Source organism: Candoia aspera, chromosome 5 (assembly GCF_035149785.1).
Source record: "Candoia aspera isolate rCanAsp1 chromosome 5, rCanAsp1.hap2, whole genome shotgun sequence".
In the NCBI taxonomy this organism is placed as follows: Eukaryota; Metazoa; Chordata; class Lepidosauria; order Squamata; family Boidae; genus Candoia; species Candoia aspera.
This window is the reverse complement of record NC_086157.1, coordinates 95,697,485-95,713,017: the sequence shown is the minus strand read 5'-3', so window position 1 is coordinate 95,713,017 and position 15,533 is coordinate 95,697,485. Positions and strand designations below refer to the sequence as shown.

Genomic DNA, 15,533 nt, shown 5'->3' with positions numbered 1-15,533 from the left:
TCTATGAGGGAAGGATCTCATTTGTACCAAGGGTTTTTAGTTCGCATTTGGCGCGCTTTTATCATTCTCAGCTTTCTCTGTGATCCTGCATACTATTCTTTAATAAATCAGATATCTTTGCATTCCTGCTCATGAGTCTGAGAGTGTTTTAGAATAGGCATTCACTACACTGATGAGAGAATTATTTTGATCTTCCAAGGAAGTGGTTTTCAAATGTTCCTCCTTGAGGAAACCATTCTTGCTTGAGAGCAACTATAGCATATTTGCCACTGGGCGCACTGCTCAGTTATGTAGGACACTGGCTGAGCCTTGCCATCATCCCAAGTAAACTGACCAGACAAGGAAGTTCAACCTGGCAGACTAATTCCCTTCTCTTCCCTTAATTAAGAAATTAATTTCTTAATTAAGAAATTCATATGATGGTCAATACCAGGTTAGTTGCCTATCTACTTAAACAGCAATACAATATCACTTCAAAGCCAATAGAGCCTATGCTTGTGATACTGCATTAGCAAAAATGCGTTGTATTGAGATTTGAGTCTGGACTATAGAAGGATCTGCATTTAGAAATAATATTCACAATGTATGCCATATACAGGAACTTCTAATATAAAAACATGCTATAATCTTCCATCGGTTTAACCTAGAAAAAAGTTTTCATACATCGAATAAGGTATATCTAGTCCAACATTTTTCATACTCCAAGAAATTCATGTATGCTATCCTACCAAAAGCTGGAATGAACCTGCTTAATCATACCAGAGATACAGACTTTGGGGAAATGAACCAAGACATGGGCTGTAAAAGCCAGATAAATTACAAATAAATAAATTGTAAAAGGCTTAAAATTCTTTCCAACTCAAAGAGAACAATTAAGACTTTGACGGTAGAGCAAAACTGGCTTTTGAGTAACCCTGTTAGGAAGAAATTAATATTTGAGGCCCGAAGACAGGACACCCTGGAGAAGATGCTGATGCTAGGGAGAGTGGAGGGCAAAAGGAAGAGGGGCCGACCAAGGGCAAGATGGATGGATGATATTCTAGAGGTGACGGACCCGTCCCTGGGGGAGCTGGGGGTGTTGACGACCGACAGGAAGCTCTGGCATGGGCTGGTCCATGAAGTCACCAAGAGTCGGAAGCGACTGAACAAATAAACAAACAACCCTCCTCAACTTTCTGTTGTCACGCATAAACTGCTACACAGGTCCCAAAATACGGTCACTGCTTCCAAATATATCACTTTTGCTTTTATACATGACAAAGAAGGAAACACATTTTAATTGTTAAATAAAACACTAGCATTTTATGACCTAGAAAACAAAATGGCCTATTGGAATTTGTTCCTCTTTCTAATTTCATGAAAGGCTTGCAATCCCTGGCATTAGAAACTAGTGTCCTTTCTGCATTAGTCAGCAGCCTGACATGTTTTCTGTTTGTTCCCCATGTGAAAAAGCAATTCCTTAATTGTGACTTTTGAAATCTAGTTTTCAAAATCAGATTAAGCAGAGTAACAAAAAGAACATGTAACAACATGAGAATGAAAGAAATATTTATCCTCAGGACATATAATAGTCAACAAAGTTCTGTGGTTGCATATTTGTAGACTTCGATTTGAAGTAATTTTATACTCGGTGCTATTATTTAGACATACTTCATAGTTTTCTGCTTATTAACATTATTGCCTTTTAATAATGCAAACCTAAGATTACTCAAAAATAAATCTCACTGTGAGACTTAATCCCAGGTGTATGGAATTATAGCCTAAAATAATATATAAAAATAATAGATTGAAGTCGGGAATAGAGCTATAAAAGATTTTAAAAGACCCATTACATTTTGAAAAGTGAGTCAAATAAGAGATTAAAGGTTTCCATTTATAACAGTTCTGTGTTTTTATTAGCAACTCATAAATAAACCAAGTAGGACAAGAGACATAAATATTTTCATAGTAGTTTATGTTGGAGAAGAGGAAAAGAATTTCACATGCAGTTAAGCACTTAGGTGTTTTTAGAAAGATACCATATGGGTCTTGAATACAGAAATACACCAATCTTTATGGAGCATAGGACTGACAGAACAACAGTTGTTGGGATTTGAGAATCTTCACTGTAGTTAATGACACTAGTTACCAATATGTACATTAAATCTCAACGGGACTTGAATTTTATTAATTCAGCAGGCTACCCACTTGCCATGTGGCCCTGGGCAGGCCTGGGAGTCAGAAGTGGGGCTGAGCCCATGCACTGGCAATGCTAATTGTGATTGGTGGGTCTGTTTTGTGTTGCTCTGTTTTCTGCTTTCTATGCTTTTATGTTCTTAACAATGTTAACTGCGCATTGTTATGAACTTGAGATGGGCAGCCATATAAATTGAAATAATAAATAATAATAAAAAGAAGCTGTAAAAAGTATCAACAAATACCAGAAACAATGAAAACATGTGCTTGAAGAAGCTCATACATCTGTAGCAAATCAAACCACATAAAACAGGCTCACATAACTTCCTGGCCCAATGCTGGGGGGAAGAGCCAGGTCTTCAGTGCCCTACAGAAGACAGGCAAAAGTGGAGACATCTGGATCTCTTTATATGAAACCTGTATGTGTCGATTCAGGAGTAAGCTTCACTGAACTCAGTGAGACTTACAGTGAATATACAGGACTGTAGTACTAATTTTTTCTATATTAGGGGTATTATCTATAATGTACTTGTTTAAATGCAGAAATGAAAGCTTTTATTTGAAAAGAAGCTACCAATATTTTGATATTCATGTTAAGGACTCCTATAAAGCAACCAGCACAGACTTTTTACAGAATATTCCACAAAGAGGCTTATCCCACACTCACTTCATTCTCTTCTTCCTACACTCAGCCTCTTCAAGTTGATTTTACTGTGTATTTTAAGATGGCTCTGTTGAAAGTGAACACACTTTCACCAAAGCAGTAAATTACAAGCATTTCAAAACTTGGTGTTATTTTCAAAAGTGATTCAAAAATCCAAATTTTTGAATTCCTGTTTCTGTAAATTGAATTGACCACAATGTATATTTGATTCTAAAATAACCCCCTTGCTTTCTATAAAACATTAACAACTCAGAACCTGTGACTAAAGAACTGCAGGATTACATGTAATTCTAAAAGATACACAAACTTTCTTTCACTGGTGCATGTCAAAATATATGTCTCTGGATATTCTGTGAGGTGTACCTTAGAATGCAGGAAACGAAGCACTGGAGAAAAGGAAATGAAAGAGAATGACATTTATCCTATGTCCCCTCTCCCTGAAACGTCTGTAGCATCCCAAATGGTCCCCATTAACCTTAGTAGGAATTTACTTAATGGGAATGCACTAAAAGTAAGACCACAGAATGGGAAAAGGCAGGCAGTTCAGCTTGAAATCCTATTTATGAGGTTTTTATAAAAACATACTGTATTTCCTTAAGAAATCATTACAAAATACTTAATAGGAAGTCGAATATTCCATTAAAAGAAAGTAACTTTATACTGTTAATATGAAAATTACAGTTGCTAAACTTCATTTTCCTTAATTTTACGAGATATGTTACTCACAGTGTCAGGAACATATGGCAATCCATAAAATTTCTCTTGTGTTTCCTTTAAAATGTCTGTGGTTGACTTTTCTAGAGGATGTTTCCCATGGTAAATTTGATCCAAAACAGCATAAAAAACCTAGACAAGCAGATTGATAAATATCTATATCCAAGTGCAGAGGTCCAACATACACACAAACATGCATGTATGCACACACACAAACACACACACACACACACACAGAGTCTTGCCATTCAGAATGATTAACCAGACTTGCAGCAGAGCTTTAAGAAATGAGGCTACCGTAGATGCATTGCTTGGTTGTTCTTTAAGAAAAATAATGTTGAACAACATACATTTACAGTTATTTTGTTGAGGCATTCAATATTCTCAAGTTCTGTCCGTACACACAGAGAAGTTTTCAAAATGAGTCCCATCTACTTCTATGGGATTTTAAGTCTGATCTTTAAATGATACTATACTTTTGCATAAAATACGTGTTCATCTGCATACCTATACACTCTTAGACTGCAAAATCTTACCCTGCTAGAAGTTTGGGTGATGAATAAAACTTTTGTTATTTTATATATCTGAAATAAATTATGGAATTATTTCTGAAATTAGGATTAAACTGCAGGTTACATATATTTAGCTTAACACTGATTTAACTGCACCCAGATATTATTTCAAATAAATCTGAATAACCAATTATTAGCTCCATGCTCTGTGAAGGCCAGCAGAACGTTACAACATACTTTTTGCTGGAACAAGTCACTTTGCTGACACCCAGAACAAAACTTTCGTCAATTTACAGAGTATTAGTATTCATTTTTAAAATATCCCCATATTAAAAACAAACACAAAGGAAAAAAGCTAGAAATATGTATGAATTTTAATATGAAAAATCATTAAACAATGCAATTTCCATCAGTCTAGTCTAGAAATTATTTCTCTGACGTGAAAAAGAAAAGCTAAGCAGCTCTATCATGGATTTGGTATTCTACGTTTCCCCAATCCAACTGTGGGTTTGGAGAGAAATGAAGTGGAAACAGCGAAGAATTTAAAGGTATAATTATCTAAGCCTTGATATCCTGTAGCGGCTTGGAAGGGACAGGCATTTAACCACAAATATGTTTCAGATTGTCCTTGTTTTTTGCAGTATGAGGTGGATGACCTAGGCATAACTCTTAGTCATCCTGTAATTTCCAATGAAAGCTTATGTTGAAAGAACTGCCATTTTTGCCAAAAGAGAGAAAGTGATTATGGCTATGCCATTATGACTCTCATCCTCAAGATAGCAAGGGTCAATTTATATATTTTATATTTATTTATATTTCAAATTTCCATCACCGCCCATCTCCCCCGAAAAGGGGACTCTGGGCGGTTTACAATCAAAATATTTTATTTAAAAATAAAAATAGTCCTATTCAGAATGGTCTATTTTAAAGGCAGCATATCTAGAAGTACAGGCAGTCCTCGCTTAACAACCATTCATTTAGTGACAGTTCACACTTAGGATGGTGCTGAAAAACTGACTTATGACTGGTCCTCACACTTACGACCATCACAGCATCCTTGCAGTCACGATTTGGGTGCTTAGCAACTGGTTCGCGTTTATGACTGTCACAGCATCCCATGGTCATGTGACCACCATTTTCAACCTTCCCTGCCAGTGTCTGACAAGCAAAATCAATTGGGAACCCCGTGATTTGCTTAACGACCACATGGTTTGCTTAACAACTGCCACAAAAAAGGTTGTAAAATTGGGTCAGAATCGCTTAATGACCACTTTGCTTAGCAACGGAAATTCGGGTCCCAATTGTGGTCATTAAGCGAGGACTACCTGTACAGGTGTCAGCTTCTTCACTGGGACTTTAGGACAAGTGAAGGGATCTTTAATTGATCAGAGCCCTGCTATGTATATGAAAAAAAAATCCGTGTATAGATGCTTGCTCCCACCTTTTAAACTCTGTTAGAGGTTCTCTCTAATTTGAACAAGTCCCCCCTTTTAAAGTTAATACTTCTTTAAAGCTGTTCACAAAGATAAGAAATAATTTTTATTTGTTTGTTTGTTTATAGTTCAAATTTCATCACCACCCATCTCACTCAAGAGTGACTCTGAGCGGTTTACAATAAAACTAGAATAAATACAGGTTAAAATACAATAAAAACAGTATTCTTAAATAGCAATATAAATATAAATATAAAATCCAAGATTTCATCATTCCATGTTGTCATCAACCTAATTACATGAAGCAAACTGAATAGTCACTGAAACATAATGGACTTCCAAAGAGATTATTTGAGCAACATTAATTTCCAAACAACGTAACACTAGCAGTGCTAATCAGTTAGATGGAGTGGTTTTCATTAACACAGAGTAAATTGACTAAAATGCAGATTATGGCCAGTATTTACAAGTGATAGCTAATAAACTATGCATTCTCCCCACTTTCAAGATGCACCTCTCAGCAATGCATATCGCATTTTTTCACCAAGTAGCATTAACTTTAGTTAAGCAGAACAAGTGAAAAGGGGAGTTATTATCAGGTGATTTCTATTGGGCTAGTATCAATAATTTTTCATTGTTTAATATCCTCAAAAGGAAACCTAAAGGCTATTTTCATCATTTCACAGCCAGAATACACATCAAATGTGTTTTCATAAAAGATAATATCTGATGAAACCTTTATTCAGGATTTTGTGGCAAATAAAACAAACCCTCCTTAAAATGAAAAAAATGGAGGATTAAAAAAATTAAGATTATATAACATTAATTAACCTTAAAGGGAATCAATTGTCACTTTAGATGTCAGAAAGGGAGTAAATTAGATTTCAATTTAAAAACATGCACTCATTTAAATTATGGTTTGGATAAAATAAATTCATTTACTATAAATTTGTTCTAATTTACACCATTATGTGAGCCTCTACATCTAAAATATAAACATTTCTAAGGGATTATATTGTTCCTGTTGAATTATTAGTTTTGGAAAAGAACACGGGCAGCTTAACAAACCATTTAAATCCCACTGCTAGAATGTAAATAGTCCCTGCTTACACTTCCTTGCATGTTTACGTTGTAAACTGGTAGTTTCCAAGACATTTTAATTAAGGGACAAATTAAGCTTCAATGCTCTATGAGCTTATTTTGAAGTTTCATTTGAACTGAGGGAGATTTTATATAAATGGACACTTCAATAATGCCATATACTATTAGCCTTATTATCTGATCAAAGTGTCTGCTGCAATTTCTCATAAGCAACTCAAAACTTTATTCTATTATGCAGTGAATTAAGAAAGGTATAGAAAGCCAGTGCAACTCCAACCTTAAGTGGTGTAATAGATTAGCAATTTTAAATAAAGGCTAAATAAAAGCTTAACTACATTCGAATCATAGACAATTTTAAAGTAGTATTTTTTTAAATACTCCAGGTTGTTAGGATGTGGCACAGACTTTGCATTAATCAACTACATCTTACAACTTAGACTAGTGGACTCATCTAAGTTTTGTTACAACTTCAAAATAAATTTAAATTCACCCTGAACCAATTAACATACCTGAAGTTGCATATCAGCAGCAGCACATACTTTTTTAGATTCACAGAGTCTTGACACCATGTTTTTAGGCAGTGGCTTTAACAAAAAAATAGGAGAAAAACAGGAAATGTTTCAAACAATTTTTACATATGATTAACAAAAATAAATGCTATTAAGGTAGGTTTATAGGTTATTCCTAAGCTAAAAATGAACGAAACCTGGGCTTCTAACTGTCCTTTCTCATCACCATTATGAAGAGGTGCTTGGTTTGGCCTTAATTTGTTACCCTCTTACTTCTGAAAGAGAAGTATTAGCATGAGTGGAAATAAAGCCAAGAGGTTTTTTTAGTCCAGTGAGAGGAAGTAACAATAATTTACACAATATACACTTCTTTAGGAAGTGAAGAGAACATTGGATTTATCATCAAGGTCTATTTATATAGTGGAGAAGTGGCATCTAAGAGAGTCTTTCCATTCACTCTGGTAGGAAGAGCCAGACTTTTAGCTGTCTTCCCCATGGGAAGAAATGCCCATCTCCAGATTTGGGAGGATGAGCTAAGATTCTTGACAGCACACTAAAGACAGGAGATAGGACTAGACGCAGAAAGAAGAGTCAGGGAAAAAAGGGATGAATGTTATACTTTACCTTAGGATAGAGTATCCTGGGTGGGCTGGATGCCCTCTCTCCACTATAGAAAATAGGACACTGTAAATCCAATGTTCTCTTCTCCTACGGTGGAGGGCATAACAGAGTTGTCCTACTGGGTTGAAAAATCCTTGTTGCTACTTAAGTAAAGGAAGTCTACTAAAGAAGCTTAAGGGAAGGTACAGCCACTTAATTGACAATACTAGACAAACATTAAAATAATAGACCACCTAGCCACTATTAAGGGACATTTGTCTCAAGGTATAATTCAGCTGTAATCCATAACAGCAGCAAGCTTAGACCTGAGAGGTAAGAAAACCAAGGTCCCTATCCACCTTGAAATGGAGCAGAGAAGATTTTGCAACCCTGGACTGGCTGCTGTAATCACATAAAGAGATGGTCAGTTAGGCTGAAGTCTGTAGTTTCTAATTTTACAGCGTGATCAACATCAAGTTCAACATAAGAAATACTTTATATGGAAGTGGTCATCAAGGGTACTTCCACTATTACAAGCTAGGCCTGAGAAGAATGTTGGGTGTAGATCCCTAGCCAGTCCCACTGAAGACCAGAATCTAATACTTGTGGAGGCCAGTATTGGTGACACTTCCATTAGTCCCATCTGCAGAAAGCCAAACAGATCCATTTATAGACATTAAGAAGTGGACTATCGGCATGATGTCACAATGATCTGAATGCATTCAAAGTCATAGCGTAGTTGAGAGACTTGGCTCTGTTCTGCTCAACCTCCATGCATGTAGTTGTAACCAACTGTGATTCAGGTGGCAAAATCTCCTGAGAGAGAAGAAAATCCAGAGGTGAAGGAAAGTGCTAGGATGCTGACTGAGAAATGAATCCCAGGGCTTCCTTGGCCACAAGGATCAACTCTACTCTGTGCAGGCAGACAAGGTAATAGCCTGGGAATTAGTGAGAATTAGTGCCTGGGAATTAGTAAGAAGACTGGGAAGGTGCAAAGGATATCCCTGATCCATGGTAATGCAGAGGTAAGAGGAATGGTCAGAGGGACTCTGGGCAGTTTACAATAATAATCAATAAAACAATAAATATACAATAAATTTACAATATAAAAATACAATATTTAAAACAATTACCAATAAACAATAAGTATAAAAACAGAGTCCAAATGGCAGATAATAACTCAGTCCTTATATGCGATGAGTGCACTAGGGCACTAGCCATCCCCAAACATGACGACTCCACGCCCCGCCCCAAGACAGGTGGCAGAGCCAGGTGTTCAAATTCCTCTGGAAGGCCAGGAGCAATGGGGCTAGCCTCACCTCGGGGGCAAGATGTTCCAGAGGGTGGGAGCTACTGCAGAGAAGGCCTGCCTCCTGGACCCCACCAGATGGAATTCTCTTACCGACGGGGCCTGCAACATGCCCACTCTGCATGATCGGGTGGGACGGGTTGACATAACGGGGAAGAGGCGGTCCCTCAGGTAGCCTGGCCCCATGCCATGTAGGGCTTTAAAGGTGATAACCAACACCTTGAATTGGACTCAGAAGCAAATTGGTACCCAATGCAGCTTGTGCAGCAAAGGTGTTACATGGTCCTTCTAGGGGCACCAAAGATAGCCCGCGAGGCTGCATTCTGGACCAGCTGTAGCTTCTGGATACTCTTCAAGGGTAGCCCCATGTAGAGCACATTGCAATAGTCTATATGGGAGATAACAAGGTCATGAGTGACTGTTTGAAGGGCCTCCCGATCCAGGAAGGGGTATAACTGGTGCACAACATGAAATTGTACAAAGTCCCTCCTGGCCTTTTATTCACCATGTTGGTGAATAAAACAAATCAGCTGCATAAAAGCTATTCAACACTCAAAAATTTTAACTAAAGACACCCTGGAAGTGAAAAACAGATAAGAAAAGTTCCTAAACTTAAAGGCTATTTTACATAGTAGTTACTCAGGCAAGATTATAATTTTCCCATCCAGAAAACAGTCATATAATTATGAAAATTTAGGAACATTCAATAAGCAGCACTGTAATTTTCAACAGCACCATTTAACCAACACACATTTGTTCCATACAGTAGTAATGCAGCTATTCTGGGACTTATTCCCCAGATATGGATCCTTTGATTAGGGTCAGACTGTTTAACTAGAAAAATAGCTCTCCTCTTTCCTCCAAACTGTAAAGAACATAAACATACTCATGAAACACAGACTTCAGTGTCAGACCACACACAGTCCTAATTAGCACCATACAGATAAAAACAAAGCAAATGGACACAATATTTTCTTCTTAGTTCTTCTAATAAAAGAAAGTAGCTGATAATTACTACTTTACCACTTAATCTTTTACTCCTCTGGGCTCCAGATCTATAGCTCATAATGATGCAATGGTATGTGTTGCTTAAACAAGGAGAATGTGGCAGGAGATGTGGGGAACAGCCCAAATTAAACACACATATACCATGTTGCATCATTGTGTTACAGTCTACATCTTAACCCACACTGCAACGTAATAACTATGCTCAATACAAGAAGGGCTATAAGAGGCTCTAAGTATTTTCGTTTTCCTGTAAAATGAGGTTCACTAGGCATCTTTGGCCTACCCATAACCCATTAAAAATGGATGGGTCATGCCATGCTGAGGAAAATGTAGCAAGGCAGATTATGTATACTACTTTAGAGGAGAGCTAAGTGTAGTAAAAATACAAAAAATAGATTATGAGACTCAAAGACTATCCAGCAATATTCTGACAAATAATTTACACCATTACAAATGTGGAAGTCATGAATGCCAGAGTTCTATGGCTTGTTGGGCAATATTGGAGTTCCTTTTCTAAGATCAGAGTCACAGAACTGAACCTAAGGAGAAATCTGTTCCTTCAGCTTTCCTCACTATTTTCAAAGCTGGCTCACTGCTAAATAATTGGCTGTATAAAAGAGATATATTAGGGTTGGGAAGAAAATGAACTGGTAGAAGATAGGGGTCCTAAGATTTTCAACATCCACTTTTTACTATGTCTCCCAATAGGGATAATATTTAAAACACTCTACAATGTCTACCTAGCAACAGAACATGCAAGCAAGATGTGCTGCTTGTGATTGGAGGCTGGAATGCCAAAGTTGGAAACATTAAAGAAGAAAATGTAGTTGGATTGTTATGGCTTAGGAAACTGAAATGAACCAGGAGACCAACTTATAAATTTCTGCCACTCCAATTATTTCTTCATTGCTAACACTGTCTTCAAACAACCAAAACACCACCTCTATACATGGATATTACCAGATGGAGTATATACTGTAGAAACCAAACTGACTATATTATTGTGGAGTTGTTGGTGCTCTCTGAGCTTGGTTGTTTGCCTGCAGATGTTTCATTACCCAACTAGGTAACATCATCAATGCGAGTCTCAGTCTTGCACTGATGATGTTACCTAGTTGGGTAATGAAACGTCTGCAAGGAAACAACAAAACTCAGAGAGCACCAACAACTCACAGTCCAACCCTGGGCTACATATATTCTCTTCTTTTGTGACTTTATTATTGGAAAGCCAAAGCCAAGAAAGACAAAAATCTCAGGAGCAACTTAACAAAGAGTTTCAGAGAGCTATTAGAAGAGACAAGTATTCTCTTGTATTCTCAGTATTACAACAACATCTGTAAAGACTTTGAAGATGGAAACAGACATAGAAAAACAAGGAAAGTCGTTCAAAAAATCTTTGAATTCAGAAGGAGGTTCCAACCTCAAACTGGTATGTTAAAGGACTCCAATGGACAGATAGTAACCAATTCAAAGTAGATCAAAGGAAGATGGAAAAAGCATACCAAAATACTGTAAAGATGTCAACACCCAAGATATCTTAGAAGATATTCCCTTCTTACAAAACCTCTAAAAACTAGAAAATGAAATTAGATCAGCACTCTAATCATTACCAAGTTGGAAGGTTACAGGAACTGAAGGACTACCCACAGAAATATGGCAAACAACAGAAGAAGAATCAGTAAAAGTTCTAACCAAGCTATGCCAGCAAATCTGGAGAACCCAGTGGCCAACAGATTGGAGGAGGTCAATCTACATTCCAATACCAAAAACAGGAGACTTAACAGTATCTGCAAACTATCATAAATATCCTTAATTTCACGTGCTAGCAAAATATTCTAGAGGTGACAGACTCGTCCCTGGGGGAGCTGGGGGTGTTGACAACCGACAGGAAGCTCTGGCGTGGGCTGGTCCATGAAGTCACGAAGAGTCGGAAGTGACTAAACGAATAAACAACAACAAAGCAAAATAATGCTTAGGATCATCCAATGCAGGTTAGAGTTCTACATGGAAAAAGAGATGCCAAGCTTGCTTTAGAAAAGACCAAGGAACATGAGACATTATTGCTGATGCACCCTGGATAATTGAGAAAGCCAAAGAATACCGAAAAGAAGTCACTATGTGCTTCATTGATTCTAGAAAGGCCTTTGATTGTGTTGATCATGTCAAGCTGTGGAATGTGCTCAGAAAAACAGGAATCCCAGAACATCTCACTGTCTTCATGAAAAAGTTTTATACAGGTCAGGAAGCCACAGTACAGACAGAACATGGTGAAACAGATTGGCTCCAGCTTGGCGAAGGAGCGCAACAAGACTGCATACTCTCCCCTTATTTATTCAGTTTATCTGCTGAATATATATTAAGGGAAACTGGATTGGAAGAAGATGAGCGCGGTTTTAAAACTGGAAGAAGAAACATAAATAACCTGTGCTGCGCTAATGACACTACCCTGACAGCTGAAAATGCAAAGGATTTGCAAGCTCTAGTAATAAAAGTCAAGGAGCGCAGTGAAAAAAATAGATTCAAAATCTTTTGAATCTATGGCATACATAATTTCATAACTTCTTTTAAAATATACTTTTCAAAAGCAAAAGAAAAGAGTTAAGTAGATTTTTGTCTGCCAATTCTGTGAATGCAATGAGTTTTGGGGAGGAATTTCATTAAAGGTTGCAGTGTTTTACCAAGGACTTCAATATAGGTTGTTATAAAGGAAAAGTAATTAAACTGAATGGTATGTATGTATGTACGTATTTAAAATTTCTGTCACTGCCCATCTCCCCCCAAAGGGGGACTCTTTTGGTATGAAATGGTACGAAGAGAAAAAAATGTTAACAGTAGGCACTAAATGACACCCAGTGAAACTGACTGACAAGAGATTCAGAACAGAAAGAAATACTTCTTTACAGAATGCATACCTCATTATGGAATTCACCAGCCAAAATTATAATACAGCAATTAGCATAAGGCGATCTCAAAACAGGGTTCATGAACGCAACCAAGGCCTATTAATAACAACCAGACTTTATAACTAAATGGAACCTTCATATACAGAGGCAGGAGATCTATGAATATGCTGGGAGACAAGCCACAGGAGGTGCTTTTGTTTGCTGCCTTCAGGGATGGAAAGAAAGAGTTGATTTTTGATATAATCCAACCACATTCTTCTTGCATTTTAAATGTCCTTTTGCTTGGTTACATCTTACTATGGTACCCAAAACATTTAAAACAGATTTCCCATTTGCACATCTGACACCTTCCCATTGGAAAATTATTTCCCTGAATAACGAACTAAAAACACTGGGAAATGTTTCACAGCAGTAAATGGGTTTATTTTATAGAGCTCTAATTCTTAACAGAGCAGCAGCCAAATTGGCTTTTCCAATGTAACTTGCATTTTTCACAGTTTTATATTTTAGCTGTTTCAAATCACATCAAGAAAAAAATGAGTTTCTGAGCTGTCAAATGGCATCCTGTTTAAAACAGAACAAAATAGCAGAACCCTGCTAATTGATGTTAGGGTAAACCACAATCCCACAAAGACTCTCTGAATGGAAATCCAGGTTTGCAGTTCACTGGAGCATATAGCAGGGAGTTCTTTGTTATCAGGGGATGGGCAACACAAATAAACCATGTCCCTCTGTGCCACACAGTCTACGGGATATTTGCAAGGGAGAAATGTTACTCCGAGTGCAGTTGAAGCACCATGGCAATTATCAGAACATAGATATATCACACATGATATTTTCCCTCTATACATACATATAGCAAAACCACATTTATGTCCATCCTGTTGTATGTGAAAACTGTAGGAGAACTTATTTTGAAGTCATGCACATTTCAAAATTGCTTGGTGCCAACTGTAAATATGCAATTGTTGCAAATTGTATGTATGTACAGTTTTGATTGACAAAAGGTCTCTATACAGAGGAAGAAGACTGCCTACGAAGCACCTCTAATTATAATTTATTTCATAAAACAGAATTGGAAGGAATCATTTAGACTTTGAATTCAACTCCCTGCATGGTGTATAAATATAAATTAAAGCATACCTGAGAGACGGTTGTCTAATCTCTCCTTGGACACAAGAAGCGGAACCCACCATATCTCTGGATAACTGATAAATATCATTGTTCAACTGCTGTTACTGAAAGAGTAGTTAATTTTTTTTAACATCTAATTCGAATCTGTCTTCCTGTAATTTAAATCTTTCATTTTGTGCCTTGCACTCTGAAAATGACAGAGAACAAGTCTTGTCCTTCTTGTGATGTCCTTTCAAGTATCTGAAGAGCGCTATCATATCCCTTCTCCACCTTGTCTTTTCAAGGCTAAACAATTTATTCAAACTTTCTTCAGAGGACTTAATTTTTAGTCCCCTCATTGTTCTAACTGCCTCTCTTTGAACCTGTTCCAGTTTACTTAATCCTTCTTAGAGCACGGCATCCAGAACCGGACAGAGTACTTTAGCTGTCATCTGACCAATGAAGAATAAAGTAAAACTATTACATCACGTGATTTGGAAACTACTTTAAATTTTTGATGATGTAGTTGTACTACATTGCTGCCTTGCATTCAGTTTGTAATGAACTATTAAACTATAATACAACTATTACAATATTGTCAACTAATATTCTGTTGTTTAACTACTATTGCCAACCCATGTGTCTCTTAATTTTGTATCCATGCATTTGATATGATTTGTTCCCTAAGAGAAGAACTCTGCATTTGTCTCTGTTCAATTTCAGTCTGTATTAGCATTAACCTATCAAGTTTGTTTTGATTTTGTTTCTGTCTTCTATCTACAACATTAACTATTATTCTGATAAGCATTCCCTCCACTGCTTTATCAAAGGCATTAATAAAAACATGAAAGAGCACAAGACCCAGAACTGGACTTGGTTCCATCTCATTTGATATTTCACTCCAGTTGGATGAAGAACCCTTGATAATTACTCTTCAACTAAGATTTTCAAGGCAACTGAATTATCTACTTAATTGCCATAATATTCAACCCACACTTTTATTTAATGTGGTTTGTATTCACCTATGGCCAGAATCTTAGACTGCACAACCTCCTAGGTATTTCTGAAAAGGCAAGCTGTGAGAATATTTAATGTTAGCAGAATCTATTTATACAGAACTTCTAAAGCATTGACTGGGGGAGTTTACAGTTATCTAAGGAGCAATGTCAAAGAATGATAAGGGATAAAACGTTAGACTAGCTAATATATTATAAACTTATTAGTTATAGGAGCCAAAAGGCATCACTTGGGAATGCTTAATTAATTTAAATAATATGCTATTATTATTATTATTATTATTATTATTATTATTAACCCCTTTACTGGACTACTGACTCTGGAAACTAACCTCTGTCTCAGGTACATTACTATTAAGGCTAGAATTTCCAGACACTTGCTGAGAATGAATAGAAAAATTACCTTAACAATGTTTTAGGACTCAAAATATCAGCATACAGAAGCAATCCAGTAAGTATTAATTCCTAATCATGAA

The 15,533-nt window shown here is 36.8% G+C and overlaps 1 protein-coding gene across 1 annotated transcript in view; it reads right to left on the bottom strand.

Annotated features, from left to right (window-relative positions):
• The window catches only part of MIPEP (mitochondrial intermediate peptidase), a 61,976-nt gene that overhangs the window by 9,010 nt on the left and 37,433 nt on the right, over nucleotides 1–15,533 (bottom strand). Inside the window, exons 15-16 of the mRNA XM_063305759.1 lie at nucleotides 7,109–7,183; nucleotides 3,566–3,685 (exon numbers count right to left, since the gene is read on the bottom strand). Coding sequence (XP_063161829.1) covers nucleotides 3,566–3,685; nucleotides 7,109–7,183 — 195 coding nt within the window. The remainder of the gene's footprint in view (nucleotides 1–3,565; nucleotides 3,686–7,108; nucleotides 7,184–15,533) is intronic.